The following is a 19,274-nucleotide window of genomic DNA, read 5'->3' on the forward strand; positions in this document are numbered from 1 at the left end:
GAATAATACAGGAAGTTAGAGCCATTCAGAGGGAGAAAGAACAACAAAATAGTTAATCGAAATAACTAACGAAACGAAACAACACCGTCTTTAATATCATTTCAAGGTTGTAGCGCAGGGAATAATTTTTTTTTTTTTTTTTTTTTTTTTTTTTTTTTTTACCGAAAAGAGCTAGGTATACCATTTTAAGGGACACTATTAACGGTTAGGCCAAATAAAACTGTTGTTTGGTTCTTTGACTGGGTACCTTCTCTTCCCTGTAGGCTTCATATTTTGACAGCTTTTCCCCCGACCTGGTAACCCAACGCGTAAACACGTGTATATTTGATTGAAGGGGTAGGAGCATACACGAGGATAGATACACAAGTGTGTTTAAATGCAAATACGTGGGTATTCGCCTTTTCCTGTCCCCTTTTCTCTCCCTTTATTTTCCCAAATTTAACATCCATTGTCATGCTGGAAATGGAGGGAAGGAACGGTCCCAACGATGTAGAGATGGATTCCATTGCATCAGCACTAACGGAAAACAAAAATAGGCTGTATTACGGTGAGGGTGGTAGTAACAATATGAACAGTTTGAGAGGGAATGCAAGAGGTGGTGCGAGGGGAAGTGTGAGAGGCAATACGAGGGGTAGCCTAAGGGGCGGCGTCAGAGGAAACGCAAGGAGCAGTCAAGTTAATATGTACAACGATATGAACGAAGGAAATAGCGACTACGATCGAGGGGTAACTATGCACACCCTTGATCCTTTGACTAGTACCACTTACCAATCAAACAACACCAGTAGCGCAAATGCGGCTACTAGCATTTCAAATGACGCAAGCACCGCTAGTAATCACATGATGGGTTCTCTAAGGAACAACGTCTACAGTAACAGTAATACCAGTGGAGGTAGTCCGAACGGTAGCGGTCTCTCCACTGATAAGTCAAGTAACTTTTCCCAATATAAGGATGGCTTCCTGGACAACACGGAGGCTAGCCAAATGAAGAACAAAAATTTTAACAAAAGAGTCGGAAAAAACTTAAAAGTGAATGGTATAAACCTTGGCGGAGTTGCCAACAATCCCGTTAACGCTAATAAGAACGCAAAGGGATATAGAAATCGTTTAAATCCTTTTAGCAAAACTTCCATGAAACATGGGCAGATTAACCAAAATCCTGGGTGGGACGATAGGGTCAATGTTGGCACGATTGGCGGGGATGATCGAGAAGAAGAGAAGGAAGTAGACAACCACGAGGTTCAGCAGCGACAAGGGTCCTCCCTCTATGGCCGCAATAACCAGCTCTCCCATATTGCGCAACAAAATGTGCAAAACCAGTATGGCATACGGAGTGAGTTTTACCATTCAAATGACAATGCGGAAAATGAAGAGGGAGGGAACATGTCTGCTCCAAATGAAGACTTCTATGGTGACACGCTAGGAGATGGGTTCCATGACGATGCCCAAGAAAGAAGAAACCAAGGGGTACATAAACCGCACTCCAGAAATTTATACGAAAGTAGAAAATTAGGAAAGAACAATTTGTTTGTCAACGTAGGCATTGATGGTGAAGACAATGATGTGGTGAATCATCTGGGGGATGCTAGGGATCTGGATGCTGGAGAACCCAACAGGGCGAATAACAATCCACTTTTGAGTTTATCGAGCGGTGAAGAAATGGAAAATATGAACAACCAAAATATGGTGATAGACAAAGTACACCAAAATAGCAACATACACATGACCAGAAACGACAAAAATAATGGCACCATGAACTATACCAATGTCGGGAAAAAAAGAAAAAATGTAAAGTTCGATAACAGCACGTTTCAAAAGCAGAAACAAAAAAAAAATTATTATAAGACATTTAACGATTCTTTAAAAAGGTATAACAATAACTCGCTAAAAATTATGAATGCAGGTATAAAAAAGGGAGGCAATTCGTCCTTTTATGGAATTCCGGAAGATGAAAAAGGGCTCCTGGATATTAACATCCGTGTGAATACACTTGCCGATCAGGTGCAGTCCCATGGCAATGACGGCGATGTAATGGACACCGAAAATAAAAGCAACATTTCACCAAATAACACCGCACCAAATAACAGTGCACCGAGCGCTACCGCCGGGGGAACTAAGACGGTCAGCCGAAACAACCACTTCAGTAACTTCTATCCAAGCATGAAGAAAAAACCGTTTAACAACATGACCTTCTCGCTTAACAAGTATCTGAACTCTTATGTAAACTTTGACCGGATTAAAAACAAAAGAATGAACAATGAAAAGGTAATAAACAAAAGAAGCAGCACAGTTACAGCGGCGATGGGCGCTAGGAATGATGCGGATATGTGTGATAGCACCTTGGTTAACCCGGGACAGAATTTTGATGATCGAAACACCTCAGATCAGAATGGGAATGAATCCTTTACTACTTACAAAGCTGGGTCCAGCGAATTCGCCCAGATGGGAAACCCCAACGGGGGGAACCTCTCCGAATTGAATGCCCTCGCCAAGAACCTCAACTTGGAGCTACTAAAAAATTTGAGAAACAGCCTACAAAATGAGATGAGCCGGAATGGAGGCAATAAGGATAACTCCAAGGTTAAGAGCAACTGTCCAAGTTATATCGAGTGCCTCAGCGAGGTGTCTGAAATTAGTGATGAAGAAGGGGGAGATGAAAGTGATAAGGAGAGGGATGACAGTGCCCAATTGGGAAGGGATAAAAACACCTTTACCCAGTGGACTAATAACATGGCCGAAGCGGAATCGGCAAGGGGGATGGGTGAGGCCAACGGAACCTCTGCTTCACACGCTGCTAACAGAGGGGTAACACATGGGTATGCCTTAAACCAGGGTCCTTATGGCAAGACGGACCTAATACAGAGTCTATATAGCCTGTACAACAATGATAAGGGAGCGGATGCAAATTCAAATGTGAAGGAAGAAATTAGTGCTGAACAACCAGGTGGGAAATCATTTCAAGGTGGAGTTGAATCGAGCGATAATTATCACCACTATGGGGATAATCATTCTGTCGAACAAACGGAGAGTACAACAGGCAAAAAAGGAACCTCATTTGGAAGCCCCAATAATGTCGAAATGAACGAATTGGGAGAAGAAAACGAAGAAGAGGAAGAAGAAACGGAACCGTTTGAACAAATGAGAAACGAAGATTTGTTTATTAACTCATATATGCCATATCCTCCAGAAAAATACAGTAGTATGTACGAGCTGCACGAAATAAAAATTTTATCTCCTCATATATTAAAGACAAAATTTCAGAAAGATGGAAAAAGCAGTTATCATTCTTCCCTAAAGGATGGGAAGCTAATTCTGCTACTTGACCTCGATAACACATTACTACAAGCTACATCCTTTGCAAAATTTAACATGGAATTACCTTTAGAAAATTTTGTTGATGAAAATGGAGAACCCGAATTGTATAAATTCTTCCTACCGTATTATAACTTTTTTTATTACTTAAAATTTAGACCCTATGTACGTCAGTTTTTGCAAATTCTATCCCTGTACTATGAGCTCTCCATTTATACCAATGCGACTAGAGAGTATGCAGATGTAGTTATCGCTATTTTGGACCCGGATAGAACCTTGTTTGCTGATAGAATAGTTGCTAGATGTAATTCTGCTGATAGGGAGGAAAATAAAAATTTTTCCAAAATATATCCTAATGTAGACTCCAAGTATGTTATTGCTTTTGATGATCGAAAAGATGTTTGGACAGACATTCCCCACTCAAATATTCTAAAAGCAGAACATTATAATTTTTTCGAACTAAGTAAATATGATATAATTTCTCATTTTAAAGAACCCAGTACATGTAAGAAAAGGTTCGTTGATATGGATATGCATCTCCATTTCATGACTAAAGTTCTCCTCAAATTACATAAACATTTTTTCGAAAGACCACTGGAGGTAAATGTTGGAAAACTCATGGATGAAATTATGTTAAGTACATTAAGCAATGTTGGAGTATATTTTACAGGCTTTAGAAAAAACTCCAAAAATTCGCAGCATGTACTTTCATCAGATTGTGAAGATAGGCAAAAAGAAATAGCCTTGGAATTAGGTGCAAAAATTTATACAAACTATGACATGCCTGGGGTTACACATATTATTGCAGCTAAAAATTGCACTGATAATTTAATAAAATCAAAGAATGCCAATTATAATCATATACAGAAAGTCCACACTCTGTGGCTTTACCATTGTAGGGGTACTTTGCAAAGTGGAGACTCTGCCTTTTTTGATGCCGATGAGTTGTGTAAAATTTACAATAACAAACCGCCTCTGCACCCTAAAAAGGATCACTGGTTTTTTGGAAATAAAGACGAAATGAGAAAGCAAGATGATAATAGTGAATGCATAAAAATAGAAAATCTTAAATCTAGAATTTTTTTGGGTACAGGTGAATATACGAACGATGCAGTTATATGCTCGCCGCTCGAACAGATCAACATTAAGTGGATTGAAAAGGAAGTCAAGTTAAGGCAAATTTATGATACACCTGGTGGTGCTACTTCTTCTTCCCCTGTTGGGGCAACAACAGATGCACAACAGCGCGACAAGGACGCAATGCGCGAGAGGACCCCGCACAGTGAAATGAGTCCCCTTGGAGAACACATGGACGAGGATGACAATTTTACCTATGAAAATGGCAACGTGGAGGAGGAAGAAGATGAAGAAGAAGAAGAGATAGAGGAAGCACAAGGCGAAGACATTAACTTGGGTACCAGCTAGATCTGCATCGTCAATAGGGATAAAACGCCCATTTATCCTGTTCCCTTTCTCATCATGTACATCCTTTTTTTTTTTTTTTTTTTTTTTTTGTATCACCTTTTTTCAATGCACTTCCAAATGAATATATATTTTGTGATATATATATATATATTATTTTTTTATTTTTGGTTGCCTCACGGGGTGTGCATCACACGTTTGCACTGCTCCCATTTTGGCATTCCATATTTCCTGTTTTGCTCCTTTTTTTTTCACCTTTCCGACTGGTGGTGCGCATCAAAATGGTGCCTCCTCACAGTGGCGGCTGCTACTTGTTTAACACTTTGAAGCAACACACATTTGTTCATTTGGTTATAAAAAAAAAAAAAAAGAATCAACTGCTACAAATGTGCGATCATGTAGATGCGAGCATGTGTATGCAGAGTAACACATTTTGGAATCCTTTGCAAATTTTTAATCCGTTATGAAGTACAGGTAAATCCGGCAAAATGAGCCTCGTGTCGAGGAGTTAACCACACACCCTTCAATGAGTTTGCTCTGGAAAATGGGCGAGATGCTCCTTTATGTATATAGGGATGTCCTGCCATAACAGTCGAACCGCCCTTTTCCCCCCCTATTTGTGGACAACACGCATATGTACTTCTGTAGCTGAACAGGCGGGAGGAGAAGCTAGGAAAAGAAGAAAAAAAAATATACATATATATGTAAACGTTTTCTCCTACACAACGTCATCACAGGGTAACCTAGTGAATACCCCCACAAGTAGAAGCACATTGTTTAGCTACCCTTTTAATCGTGAATTCACTCCATAAGTGCGGCGAATCCTCCCACCCTTATAATGATGTTACTACCCAAGGTGGGGAAAAAAAAAAAAAAAGATCACACGCTGATAAACTACACACACACACATGCAGAGCTTAAAGTAGCAGTTCCGTAAATCCCAAATGGCTATCCTTAATAGAAATCCCCGATTGATAACTCACCACTGGTTTTTTAAAAAAAAAAAAAAAGTGAAAGGTGCACTTAGAAAATGGAAAGTTATGTGTAATACTCCAATCGAAAGGCATGATACTTTCAACCGAGCTGTGTAATTTTTCCTAATTTAAAGAAAAAAAAAAAAAAAAAAAAAAGGCCATCCATAGACAGAATCAAAAGGTCGAAGAGACCCCAATTTTCTTCTTCCCTCAGTAAATCACCTTTTTAAAATGGGAAAATTTGAATAAAGGGGGGGGGATTTCCCATTGTCACTTCGCGTTGCGCAGGACAGAGACAATTCGGCCGACCTGTACACACACATAGGAAGGAATAAGGGGGCAAAGCAATTTTACGAGGATTTCAAAATTATTTTGTAGGAAGAATAATTTCCGCTTATCAAAATAGCTACTCGATTTAGGGGGGGGAGAGCATCCCGAGGTTTTCCCCCACCAGGAAAACACGTTAGAGCTGTCTCCTAGAGGAGGAGGGGGTAGGACTAAAATATGATACACTCTTCAAAGCAAACAAATACACAATCACACAAACATACATGGATACAAAGAAAGAGGAAAACTATTGTGATTCTTAATTGGTGAAAAATAGGAGTACCCACCAGGCAGTATTAAGCACTTAAGGTGAAAGATATTTGTCCATGAACATCGCAAATAGGTTCAAATGGACGAACATATACAAATGAACAAGAGTACACTCAAGTAAAAAAAGAGGAGCTTCATGCGATTTCTTTCAAAGCCCATTTTATGATAAGGCTATCCGAGAGAATGTATAGGAATAACCGCAGAATGAGCCAACCGGACAAAAAGTACATCACCGTGTACTACTGCAGAAATAGTGGAAGGAACCAAGGAAAGGACAAAAAGAAAATACAAGAAACAAACAAGGGATACGTTACGATAGAAATAACTAGGATGAACCAAAGGATACATCCCTATAGAAAGGCAGAAAATCAGCTTATTTTTCGAAAGAGGTGTTCGAAAAGTGGCAAGTGGAGTAGAAGTGCAAGTAGCGTGGATAACAGCATCGACCGAGCTAGGGACCGCGGGAAGGACTCCCTGGCCAGCTTCATAAACTCCTTTTTGAATGAAAACTCAAAGTGGAACTGGACGAAAATATTACGCGACTTGGTGCATGACACAAAAAACAGAATCAACGAAAAAATTAACGCTTTCCTAAAAGTGTGCGTTTTAAGTGCAGATTATTTCCCCAATGAGTGGCCGGAAAATGATGACACGATGACAATGATGATGGGTGGGGGACCAACTGGATCTGTGAGCTACTTCAACGCAGAGCGCGCAAAAATGCTACTCGAGTCTGCATCTGTGTATGATAGAAAATGCACCACTGAGGGGATTACAACCCAGGGGAGGTTCTCTGCACCGAGTTGTCCACCAATAAATAGAGACTGCTTCGGATACGCTAATGCTAACGGAGTTTATAACAATGCAGGGGTAAGGAACAACTACTGTGCACAGAACATGACAAACCTTAATAGCTTCAACCGACCACTTTTTAACCACAACTTATGGGGTCAGTCGGATTTTTTCCCCATCCACAACTTGGGTGATAATTCGTATTTACCGCAAAATTGGGGAACCCCCTACTTGCACACACATGCTGCTCCTTCGAAAAAAAAAAATGTAAAAAACTTTTACATTTCTGTGATTAACAAAAAAACGAATGTAAAGGAAGTGAGAAAGATTAGCCTGATGGAAATTTGCACTTCTCCCTACCTGTTCCTGTGCCAAGGATTTCTCTCAGACTTGGAGAGCTACTTGGCCTTGAAGCACTGTCTTTTGTATCTTAAGGTAAGAGACTAAAATGAAGTTTTTACCATGAAAGCCCACGCGATCCCCAGAAGGGTATCCTTGGCAGTTCGTTATATGGGAGGAAACACTACATGATTACTTACATTAGATAGAATCACATTAACATGTCACCAGCATTTCCTCCTGCAACCTCACACCTTTACCTCCTCATGGACACCCCATTCCCCTTTCAGAAAAACGAAACAGAGCTGTCGCAGGTCAACATGAACTTGTTCTCCTCCCTGGTAGATGTCGATGAAGTCAACTTCCTGGAAGAAGGTGTGTCCAAATCCATCCTAAGACACACCATCAAAAGACTCACCACTTTGTTTAAAATTCCAACAGATGACATAAAATCGCTTGAGTTCTGTCTGTACATAAAAGGTAGCCAACAGATGGAGACTCTAAATTTCACTGGACAGAGTATTTACAGATATTTCATTTTAATATTTTTAAGCGGCCAAGAGGAGAACTTTGTGGAGTTCCCCCAGAGTGGACTCAAAATTATGACGATCATTGGCAACTGCGTGATATGTGAATGCTTTGGGGTGAGGAATTATTCAAATCCGATTGCCGACTTCAATCTAAACAACACTAGCTTCAAATTCAATCTCTCAGAAGAGAAACTATTTTTCCTAAAAGTTAACCTCAGGGAAAACGTAGATTTGCAGCAATTGTTAGTAGAAGAAATGGGTGATGTCGCAACAGGTGATAAGTCTCTTCCCAGAACCGCCACATTTGCAGAATTGTCCTGTGCAAGCTCCCCTAATGCTACTTATTCTTATAATTATTTCCCTCCTCATAGCCATGTTACCTCCAGCCGTGTGAACCTTACTAGCGTCGGCTCTAACCCGGTGACCAATCCATTTTCGTGTGTTCAGCAGAGCGTGGACACCATTAACAAAGAGATAATGCAGATGAACATGAACAGTATGCGCAACTTATACTTAAAGACGAAGACTGCTAAAAATTGCGCAGCCCCCTTTGTCGTGCCCGTTTCGCAGTTTTCACAGTACCAAATGGGAGATAACTCCCCCAAAAGTACTAACCAAACATATGTTGCGTGTGAAAAATGAGTTACCCATTAACCCACACAGTTGGTAAGGATACACAATATTTTAAAAATTGAATCTGCTAACGGAATGTTTACTTATCACAGAGGTTATAGTTACCTCATATATGTGTAAAAAAAAAAAAAAAAAAAAAAAGAATTAATCATGGCACACTGAAATAACAATTGTGCGACAAAATAAACATCCCTTCGTTGGAACATTTTTTTTTTTTTTCCGCACTCGTGTAAATCACTTTTCACCGAACCTGAAGCGTTGTAGTTTTATGTCAACACACTGTTTCCATCGTTTCCTATAGAGTGAGTGTTACATGTAGAGCTCCCATCATAACAGGGAACGTGCATTTAAAGATGAAAAAAATAAAATAGCCTCAAAGCAGCAACATGGCATATGCTTCTCAGTGTGTTTATTTGGGCCAACTCTTAATTTTCACCATTTCGCCATTTAAAGGTATTGAACTTTTTTGTGATTATTTATACGACCGGTCTGAACATCATGGAGCTATTAATACGGATGGATGTCTTTCTGCCTCCCCAAAAGTTCTCGCATAAGGTGAGAAAAGGCACCGTATAGTTTACCACCCAAGCGCAGTGATTTATCCTTCCGAAGGAACAGCCGTTGTGTCATAGCTATTTTTTTTTTTTTTTTACTTTATAATTTTTACCTGACTTGTTAATGTTTTTTTTTTTTGTGAAAAGCGCGTGCACGTGCAGAATGCCTAAATAGGAAAATGGACATTTTGTAAGAGCACCGGTTTCTACACATGTCGGTACATGAGTATGCCTTAGTGCACACGCCCGCGAGCACATATGCCCATAGGAGGATGCCACCATGAGAAATGTCTTCACTCCACACAACTGGGGGAAGGGCACTATCCATGGCGGCGCAAATCTGATCACACTTCGCCGTGCAGATCTTTTAAATATTTGGGGGCCACCCTTTGGGTTTTTCCCCTTTTAACCTTTTCACGTGAAGAATATTCACGAGAGAAAAAAAATATATATACATAAAAATTGGTATAAAACAATTTTAATTTTCAAACATGGTTTGGGGATGGACACAAAACATGGGAGATTGGTAGAAAATATGTGTTGAGCTTCGGTTCGATGGTCCATTTTGTTTGGTACTTTTTTCTTACCATTCGTACTCTTCGCCCTGTTGCACATCATTTTGTACCTTATCGTATTTTTCCGCCCTTATACCTGCTCCATCCTTACTTTTAACCCCTAAATATTCTGGTATAAATTGTGCGCGTACTTGAGTGATGGCACATTGGGGTGCTTTACCTCCGTGAAGGTGACACAGTTGGGCTTGACAGACCGCCCCTTGAACTTCAGGAACGCGCCCTTGTTCTTCATAATATCGCAGTAGTTAGGGGCACTAAAAACGGTGTAGAGCATACCGTTCTGCTCAATCGAGTAGCCTTCATCCCTGACTTCGTGTGACCTAATTATGAGACTCAGGTTATTCCTTTTGAGGAAGCTTTCGGTAATGTCAGTGCCAAAGGAAAATCCAATTCCCCTTTTGGAAGGCTTAAATCCTTTTTCTTCATTTGGGTCTGACCATAACAAATCGGTCATGATGCCTTCATCCATGGGCTCTGTATTTCTGTCAATTTTTTCAATGTCCTCCAATGTGGTGTCAGTTTTGCTGGGGATTCCCCCGTGGCAAATAAAAATGGTGTCATTGAGTACATAAGCTAGGGGTAAAAATTTAAACGAATCGGAAAAAAGCGCGTGCATCTTCTCATCATATTTTTCTTGTAACTCTCCTAAAAATCCATACAACTTGTTCATATTATCCGTTTCATGATTTCCTCTAGTCAAATGTACATTATTAGGGAAGGTTAATTTGGCGAGGAATAAAAATATAATAACTTCAACAGAGAAACTTCCTCTATCAACAAAGTCCCCATTAAACAAGTAGGAATTCGTTTCCGATGGGTAGCCATTTATTTTCATAATATTAAGGAGATCGTAAAATTGGCCATGGATATCTCCACATATGGTTAGCGTTTCATCTTCCTGTAAATTTAGGCGCACTAATGTGGGTAATTCCTTCAGCAATTTAATAACGTCCAGGATGATAGCACAAACACATTTCTTATTTAATCTTTGATTGGGCACACTTATGTATTCTGCAACTTTTTGCAGAAAATCGATACTTAAATTGTTTCTGTCATAAATGGGGGCTTTCACATTTTCAATTTTCAGAGAGTCCAACACCACCGTTTCGTAGTAGGGCAACTTTTGCTCTAACTCAATGGCCTTTTGGAACTGTTGCTCAAATAGTAATTTTTTACATTGCTTTAATTTTATTTCTGAGTTTTTATCCTTAGTCAGTTTTAACACCTTCTGGAAGCAGTCAGATGCGCTCTTCAAATCTGATAGCATTAGGAAGGAGCAGCCCTTTCTGTAGTAGGCCTTTGCATAGAGGGGATTAATTTTTAGAGCTTCATCAATGTCTTCTATGGAAGAGCCGTAATTTTCTAATTTCATGTGGCAAAAGGATCTATTTGTATAGTATATATGCATGTCTGTTTCTTTCACGCTAATAAATTCACTTTTTTTGTTCATACCACTGTTCAGGTAGAATTCTTGTAACAATTTCATGTCCTCCTCTTCTATGGAGATTTCATTTGACAGAGCTTCCACACTTAAATTGTTAAGTACATCCATACAAACAGGATCGTTAACCTCGTACACCTTCTTTATCAAATCGATCGCTTCTGTGTAGTACTTAAGAGATGTCAAATAGTTGTTCTCTTTGAAATACTTGTTGCCCAGGTTTTTCAGGGCGTCACATATTTTCAGCAGCTCGATGCTGATGTTTTTCTTGGCATCCTCGGAAGGGGTGTCCCCCGTTTGCGGGGCATCCACATTAGTACTTCCTTCCGTGGATTCCTCCACAGTAGGATCCTCTTCTTTAGCCGCCTCTTCGGAATTGCCCTGTTCCTGGGGTGAGTCTTCCCCTGGCAAGTCTGACTCGTCATTTTGGTCCAAGCCCCTATCCTTGGAATCGGTGTCCTCGTGCGATCCCGCTCCGTTAGAAACATTATCATCGGTGCTCACTTGGGACCCGCAAGGCTTCCTCCCCATCTCATTCAAGCTTTTCCCATGATATGTGCTACCCTGGATTCTCTCTTCCTCGCTTCGGCTCTCGTTGTACATACCTTCCGCGTTTTTCATCTTTTCTTCGTTACTCCTTAGTCGGCTGTAGATTTTGCGCTCATTGAAATTTAGCGTACAGCCCAAATATTACGATCACGTTCTTTTCCCTCAGCGAGGTATATATCGTTTCTTTCTTACCTGCAAGCAGGTTTGCTTCTGAACAATTTTGGTAAGCACTTAAAATGGATTCTTCTATTTTAACCTTGCTGTTAGATTTTTCTGTTAGGAATGCCAAATGATTTTTTTTTTTTTTTTTTAATATTTTATCCCTTCCCGTTTCGGTGCCTCTCTGCGTTTGCTACTCCTCCTTTTCTAAATCATTTCCTTTTTTTTCACGCCTAAAAAAAAATAACGACCCCTAGATATTTAATTCTTTTAAAACTACAAAATGAAGCTGAGCCTGCCTTCCCTACCTTTTGTCTTTCACATAGGTTCAAATGTTAAATTAAACGAATTAACATTTTTTTTTTCCTCCCACCTTGGTATCTAATCCTTGGTGAAAATATATTTCTACACGTTGTGTTTAAGGGGAAACGACGGGGGACCACGCGAATGGTGCACGCGGGATAGAAGCACACTGGATGGGCTCCTACTATACGTACAGTCGAAAAACGCGACAATGGCGTATATGTAACGTAGTGAGTCAGTACATTGCTACCGAGGGGTGTATATATGCTAGGGGGAATTAAGTAGGGCGAGAAGGATGCTTCGTGGCATTTTACTCCTGTTCTTATTTTTACGCGCGTAGTGCAAGCATATGTACTATATGTTACATGCGAAGTTACACACGTTTACCGCACTTCTTGGGATACCACAATTTTGTGCGCATATATATGCGTGTAAATGTACCTGTGGATGTACGCATAAATGTACTGTAAATGTACGTGTCCCTACTGAAAAATTCCTGGAATGGTCGGACAAGTAAACTGTGGCACGATAATCCCCCTTTTTTCCAAAAAAAAAAAAAAAAAAAAAAAAAAAAAACAGTAAAATGATTATTTAGTCACTTTACCCCGGTGTGACTCTATTTTAAGCTCTTTCACCATTTTATTCTGTTATTTTGTTAATTCTTCTTTCTTTTTATATTTTTTTCATGACATGTAAATGTTTATACTGAGAGAAGGTACAAGAAAGTTTTTTTTTTTTTTTCAATATTAGCAAAGCTCAGGGAAAGGAGCGAACAAAAAGGAGGAAGTATAATCCCAGGAGTTCCCAAAAAATTGCCAAAGCGGCCAATCGCCGGGTTACTATTTTTTAAGGCACGTTACGGAATTTTAAACGGAAAAATAAAAATAAAGGGGACTAACATACACGCTTTGTGTAAGTGGGCGTAAAGAAATAATACTACGAATTTCCAAATTTTTTTAAAAATGAACTGGCAGACGATAATATAGCAGATGTTTATGATCTGCGCTACGAATGTGCCTTTCCTCCGCAGCCGGGGGTGTGTCACATTTGCCTCCCTGTCCGTAAGGTTTTATGTTTACACATCGAAAAGGACCCTGTTCGGAAAGAAGTGCCCACACCTTTCTTTTCCACAGGTTGCCTTCTGTAGGCGCATGGGTGTGTGGGGTTTATCTGTCCGTTAGTGTTTATCCGTGTGTAAAAGCTTTTCCATTTGTACCATTATTCCTATATAAATTATTTGTCAGTGCTTATATGTCACTTTTTTACATGTGTATGTGTACCACTGTATTTTCATCCTTACATGTTTATATGTTCATGTGCACATTTTTATATGGCACTGCGCGGATTATTATATTTTACGGTAGGGGCAAGTTACTACGCATGTACTGTGGCCGAGCAGAATAACCCTCTATTTTATTTTATTAATTTTTTTTTTTTTTTTTTTTTTTGTCACGACGATATATTACGAAATGTTGCACATTTTGTTGCGCAACAAAATGTTGTTACCTTACTGCCAAATTAATATACAAAGGAACTGGAGAGCTCAGCGCAGTCAAGCATTATGAAAGATAATTCCCAATAGCAGTTGTTATTTGTCCTTAAGTCATAGTAGTATTTAAAGAAGTAAAAGAAGGGAGACGTGTATACATCGGTATGTGTAATTAATATGAAGGCGAACTGCGGGGGAAGGTGTTTACGAACTTAAATAGGCATTGTTAGAATGCCTCCCAAAATTTGATCCATCCATGTGAGCATATTACAGTAACTAGGGATATTATAAAAAACGCGGACTTCCTGTGAACCAGTCGGGAAGGGCTTCATCGGAGCACAATTGAAATTCACATTTTTGGCATTATGTGCAAGAGGGCGTACTCATAAAGTGGGGTATTCATTTCTTATTACTATGTTTTTTTCCCCACGTCAAATATTCCTTTTTATTCTTTTCTTAACACATAGGATAGTGTTAATTATCATGGAAGATAGGCAATTTTGATAAATGTACGGTAGGTTGGAACATCATGCAACAGCACGCATCAGTTGAATAGTAAAGTGAAGGAACTCCCGAATGAACAGAATTCCTCAGAGAATTAGTTGCGCATTTTTGTTTCACCTAATATGTGGGTTCCACTGTGCATATGCTCTTAAACCCTTCGGGAAAATAAAACAATTTAACAGTTAAAAGGGAGTATGTTTTTTTGCACGCAGAAATGGCACAAGGGAGAAGGGAAAAATAAATTCATGGCTATCAAATGTAAGAAGCGGAAGGTGGCCTCCAGTTGAGGTGCAGCACTTCTGTCGCTCTTATCATTCAGTAAAATAGGGGATTACTGCTTTCTCATGGGCATTCCGGTAAAGGTTACTTTTCCGCTTGCTTAATCCTATCCTTTGTGTCATTTTTGAATATATGGAAAAGGGAATTTCCCCCCATCCTATAATGTCACTTTTATTTTAAAAGTGGTCCTACATTGATAGCGAATCCAAAATATTTCAATTGGTACAAGTTCAATATTATTAAGTATCATTAGCTTTTTTTTTTTACCCCCCCCCTTCCTTTTTTTTTTTTCTCAATTTCCCACCATGCAAAGTAAAATAAAATGAGAGGGAGCGATGCTTAAATTTTTATTGCTGAAATGAGTGAGTACAAAGAGAAAACACCCTAATGAACTTTAGAGGGGACGATGAATAAAAGTCGGTTAAGCCACCTTAGCACAGTTGGTAATGCGTTTGATTCGTAATCAAAAGATCGTGGGTTCGACTCCCACAGGTGGCTTTAATTATTTTTATATATTTTTTCACGTAGCGACGAAATAGATAGTATGCGCGAAAAGAAGCATGCCCCTTCATGTCGCAAATGAACGATATATACCCATAACATACAGAAGTATTTTTTTTTTTTTCTGTATACAATACGTGTTGCCCATACTGCTCTCTCTTAATCTGCCAAGAGGGGAATCAGGAATATTGAGAAATCCTTTACGGAATATTCCACTTGTGCCAGTTTTCCTGGGCTACGTCGGGAACCCCCTTCTAAGATCACCCCAGTAGGATATGCTTCCCTCGGTTCAAGCTTTAAGCACAGTTTGAGGTAGGTTTCGGTAAATGGATAGGTCAATAGGAACAGGTACAAATAGCTCACGACATGGTTAACTGTAAAATGAGTTCATACAGAAATGGCCATGTACAGGGCCTTAGGGTAATTACTGCTTATTTGGGGGAGGGGATATGCGGTGAAGGGCGCTGTACGCCTTACTACGTTCAACATTGTGGCTGCGTGGTATATCGTCTTCATACCCACTGACCATTCGTCTATAATTCCAAATATAAAATAGAAGCAGACTAAAATAAGAAGGGTTTATACCCTGTATTCATATTCCGGAAGTTGGGGGCACAGACACCCATACACACTCCTCTCCTTACCCTTCCCTCTCTTTCTTTTTTTCTTTTTTTTTTTTTTTTTTTTTTTTTTTCCAATTTTCGTGAAGAGAATAAACATACATATATCCGTATTTTTTTTCTTCTTCCTTCATTTCATTTCCTTCTTTTTTTTTCTCCCCTTTTTTTATTTTTCCTTGAAAAAAAAAAGAGGAACTTTCCCCCTAAAACATGTATATTGGAGGCCATATATTGTTGTTATTATAACCTCAAACCTTACACCCTTAAAAGTGCGAAGCCGTATCCCCCTCCGACTAATTCGTTTACCTTTATATTTCTTTATATTTCTTTCTTTTTTCTTTTCTGCCTCTTTGAAGGCCTGGTGAGGTTGGACATCGAGGTCACTGGTGCCTGTACATTGCGGAAACTGGGGGCCAATCGCCCCTCGGGGGGGTGCCACATGCGTTGCCTTTACAAATGGCCAAGCGATCAGAAGTCCGTGCAGCTATCATAAGTTCATCCAATCGTCATACGTCCATGCAGCTGGTATGTCCTCTTTTGGACATGTTCACAGCGGGGGGCCACTCTTTCGGTAAACATTTCCCTTGAAGGATTTTGCATAAAGAGTGATTTTAAAAAAAAAAAAAAAAAAAAAAAAATTTTTTTTTTTTCAGCGGTGTGGCATATAGGGAAGGGTCGATTTTTTTTTTGTTCCTTTTTCTCATTGCTCTGATGTTTTCTTTTTCATTTAAATGCATTAGGTGGTGTAGCAGTGGTCAGTTAGGTGGTTGTTGTGGTATTGTTGTTGTTGTCACTTAGGTGGTTGTCAGTTCATGGTTGTTGTCAGTTACGTGGTTGTCGGATGCGTGATTGTCGGATGCGTGATTGTCGGATGTGTGATTGTCGGATGTGTGGTTGTCCGTTTGTGTGTATCTCCTTGCTCATGCTGTGTGAGACTTGCGACGCACATTATTTTCATCCTGTTGGCTTGGACCATTTTTGGGTGCATGCACGTGCGCATTGGAAAGATATCTGCGTCGCAGGAGCGAGCGGCCCCCCGCGCCACCTCCGCTTGACGGTTCTTCAATTTGCGCACATACATGAATGGCCAAAGAAAAAATTTTATTTTTTTTTTTTTGCACTCCCCAGCGTTGTAACATATGCATTTTTTTTTTTTCACTCCCCAGGGTTGTTCTAACATACGTATTTTTATTTATTTATTTTTTTTTGTACTTCCTAGCGTTGTTCTAACATACGTATTTTTATTTATTTATTTGCATTCCCGAGCGTTGTAGTTGTAACACATGTATTTTTATTTATTTATTTATATATATATTTATTTTTTGTTCTTCCTTCCTAGCGTTTATGTAACGTATTTTATTTATTTTTTGCATGTTCGTATGGCATAAAAACAGCCGGAAATCGGAAAGACGGGTGCAATAATGGACCATGAATAATAGAGACGATGAATAATGAACGATGAATAATAAACGATGAATAATGAACGACAAAAAATGGACGACAAAAAATGGACGATGAATAATGGATGACGGATAATGGACGATGAATAATGCTAATTCAATTGGATGTTGGAAAAAACCTCAATGGTGTGTGTGTGTGTGTGTGTGTGTGGCAATGGGGTACGTAATAGTGGTGCGTGGACCGATGAAAGCATGACGTTCAACCGGGTTGGGGGAGGAGAAATGATGGTGATATGCGTCTGGGCAACCGACGGGAACTGTCACCCATAGGAATGACAGATAATATGGCGTCGCATGTTGGGGGAGGGGGAAAGTAGGGAAAAACGCGTGTATTGACCTTGTCAATCGGACACGCTGTAGATACGGACCAGGAGGAAAAGGGTTAAGGAGGAAATGGGGTCTGAAGGAAGGAAAGGGTTAAGGAGGAAAAGGGTAAAGGAAGAAAAGGCGTCTAAGGAGGAGAGGGTCTAAGGAAGAAAAGGGTAAAGGAGGACAGGGGTAAGGAGGACAGGGGTAAGGAGGACAGGGGTAAGGAGGACAGGGGTAAGGAGGACAGGGGTAAGGAGGACAGGGGTAAGGAGGACAGGGGTAAGGAGGACAGGGGTAAGGAGGACAGGGGTAAGGAGGACAGGGGTAAGGAGGACAGGGGTAAGGAGGAATTGAAGGAGGAAATGAAACAAGACGAAAAAGGTGATGTAATGGATGATGTTAAGGAGCAAGTAAAAAATGATATATTGTATGAGGTTAAGCAGGAAGTGAAAGAAGAAGTAAAGGAAGAAGTAAAAGAAGAAGTGAAAGAAGAAGTAAAGGAAGAAGTAAAAGAAGAAGTAAAAGAAGAAGTAAAGGAAGAAGTAAAGGATGATAACATAGCAGTTACAAGGAGCAAATGGGGGAAGAGACCAAGACATAGATAAGGACATCGTAGGAACGACGCGAGCATCGTCGCATCACAAACTGTTCATCGAAACGAAGATGTATTATGAACCGAAAAGAACATCGTTGGAACAGATAGAGCAGAGTAGTAGATATGTTTTCTCTTCAGTTCGACATTGTGGACCTGTTCACAGGGGCGGAAGAAAATATTAGGAAAGCGGAAATTTTATACAGTGCTTGTCAAAGGGTTGTACCTAACACGTTAATAAGGAAACACGCAACTGTCGCAGATCTATAGAGGAATTTCCTCTTCCTGCGTTAGGGGTTCCCGATTTTTTTTTTTTTCTTTGAAGATATGTACAGGAAAATTATTTCATGGGGGAATATTTTCACCAGCGCCAAGTGATTAGTGGTCAGTTACGTAATGAACATGCATGGGCATGTAAGCAGGACAAAAAGAGATAGGTGCTTTTTTTTTTCTATTTCCATCAACCGGGGAGGGTCGTGCTCGTCGCTCGGGGACGGGAGGGGGCAGATATTATTTCCCACGTGTATGCAGATAAACAGACAGGTATGGTTAGAAAATGAGAGCAACGGTAGAGGTGAGAATGGAACAACAACTGTAGAATGCCCATAACCTTGGAATAGTAGTCATCTATGAAAAATGGGACTTTGCGGATGGATGGGGAGTTGTAGATGTGTTTGGAAATCACATGCATGTTTTATTTCCTTCCTTCCTTTTTTTCTCTTCCCTTTATCCCCCTTCCATTTTCTTTTGCTTCCATTTTTTCGCTTTCTTTCCCTTCTTTCTCTTATTCTTCCATTTTCTTTCCTTTTCCTTTCTCTTTTCCTTTTCCTTTTCCTTTTCTTCTTCTTTCTTTCTTTTTTTTTCCTTTCCTTTTCTTCTTCTTTCTTTCTTTTTTTTTCCTTTTCTTTTTCTCCCTTTTTTCTATAAAAAAAATATAGAGTACAGGAAGATTGTTTGTTGTTCTTTTCTTTTGGGACAAATGCATTGCATAGCCAAGGGGGAAGGTTCTTTATATGTTTCTGAAAAGAGAAAAAGGAAAGGAAAAGAAAAGGAAAGAAAAGAAAGAAAAAGAAGGAAAGGAAAAGAGAAGGAAAAGAAAAGGGAAAGAGAAGAAAAGGGATATAAAGAAAAGGAATATAAAGAAAAGGAATAAAAGGAAAAGGAAAAGGAATAGAAAGAAAAGAAAAGGAATAGGAAAAGGAGGAAAGAAGAGGAATAAAGGAAAGGAAGTAAGAAAAAAAGAAAGGGAAAGAAGAAAAGAGAATAAAATGGAAGAAAAAGAAAATGGAAGGGGGATAAAGGAAAGAAAAAAAAAAGAAAAGAAGAGAAGGAAGGGAGGG

The 19,274-nt window shown here is 39.6% G+C and overlaps 4 protein-coding genes and 1 non-coding gene across 5 annotated transcripts; 4 read left to right on the plus strand and 1 right to left on the minus strand.

Moving 5' to 3' along the window:
- Positions 1 to 567: 567 nt before the first annotated feature.
- PKNH_1115800 (NLI interacting factor-like phosphatase, putative) lies at positions 568 to 4,737 on the plus strand (the record flags this gene model as incomplete). The annotated part of the gene is made up of 1 exon (XM_002261299.1): positions 568 to 4,737. The coding sequence occupies one exon, from the start codon at positions 568 to 570 to the stop codon at positions 4,735 to 4,737; it is 4,170 nt and encodes a 1,389-aa protein (XP_002261335.1).
- A 1,730-nt stretch (positions 4,738 to 6,467) lies between these two features.
- Positions 6,468 to 8,608, plus strand: PKNH_1115900 (PhIL1 interacting protein PIP1, putative; the record flags this gene model as incomplete). Its single annotated transcript, XM_002261300.1, has 2 exons — positions 6,468 to 7,532; positions 7,727 to 8,608. 2 exons carry the CDS (start codon positions 6,468 to 6,470, stop codon positions 8,606 to 8,608), a joined length of 1,947 nt encoding a protein of 648 aa, XP_002261336.1.
- A 1,220-nt stretch (positions 8,609 to 9,828) lies between these two features.
- Positions 9,829 to 11,790, minus strand: PKNH_1116000 (serine/threonine protein phosphatase 5, putative; the record flags this gene model as incomplete). The annotated part of the gene is made up of 1 exon (XM_002261301.1): positions 9,829 to 11,790. One exon carries the CDS (start codon positions 11,788 to 11,790, stop codon positions 9,829 to 9,831), a length of 1,962 nt encoding a protein of 653 aa, XP_002261337.1.
- Positions 11,791 to 14,877: 3,087 nt separating this feature from the next.
- PKNH_1116100 lies at positions 14,878 to 14,950 on the plus strand. Its single transcript has one exon. It is a non-coding gene; the product is annotated as a tRNA-Thr (tRNA).
- Positions 14,951 to 17,266: 2,316 nt separating this feature from the next.
- Positions 17,267 to 17,947, plus strand: PKNH_1116200 (conserved Plasmodium protein, unknown function; the record flags this gene model as incomplete). Its single annotated transcript, XM_039114129.1, has 2 exons — positions 17,267 to 17,346; positions 17,515 to 17,947. The coding sequence occupies 2 exons, from the start codon at positions 17,267 to 17,269 to the stop codon at positions 17,945 to 17,947; spliced, it is 513 nt and encodes a 170-aa protein (XP_038969749.1).
- Positions 17,948 to 19,274: the final 1,327 nt, after the last annotated feature.

This window comes from Plasmodium knowlesi (genome assembly GCF_000006355.2).
Source record: "Plasmodium knowlesi strain H genome assembly, chromosome: 11".
Lineage (NCBI taxonomy): Eukaryota > Apicomplexa > Aconoidasida > Haemosporida > Plasmodiidae > Plasmodium > Plasmodium knowlesi.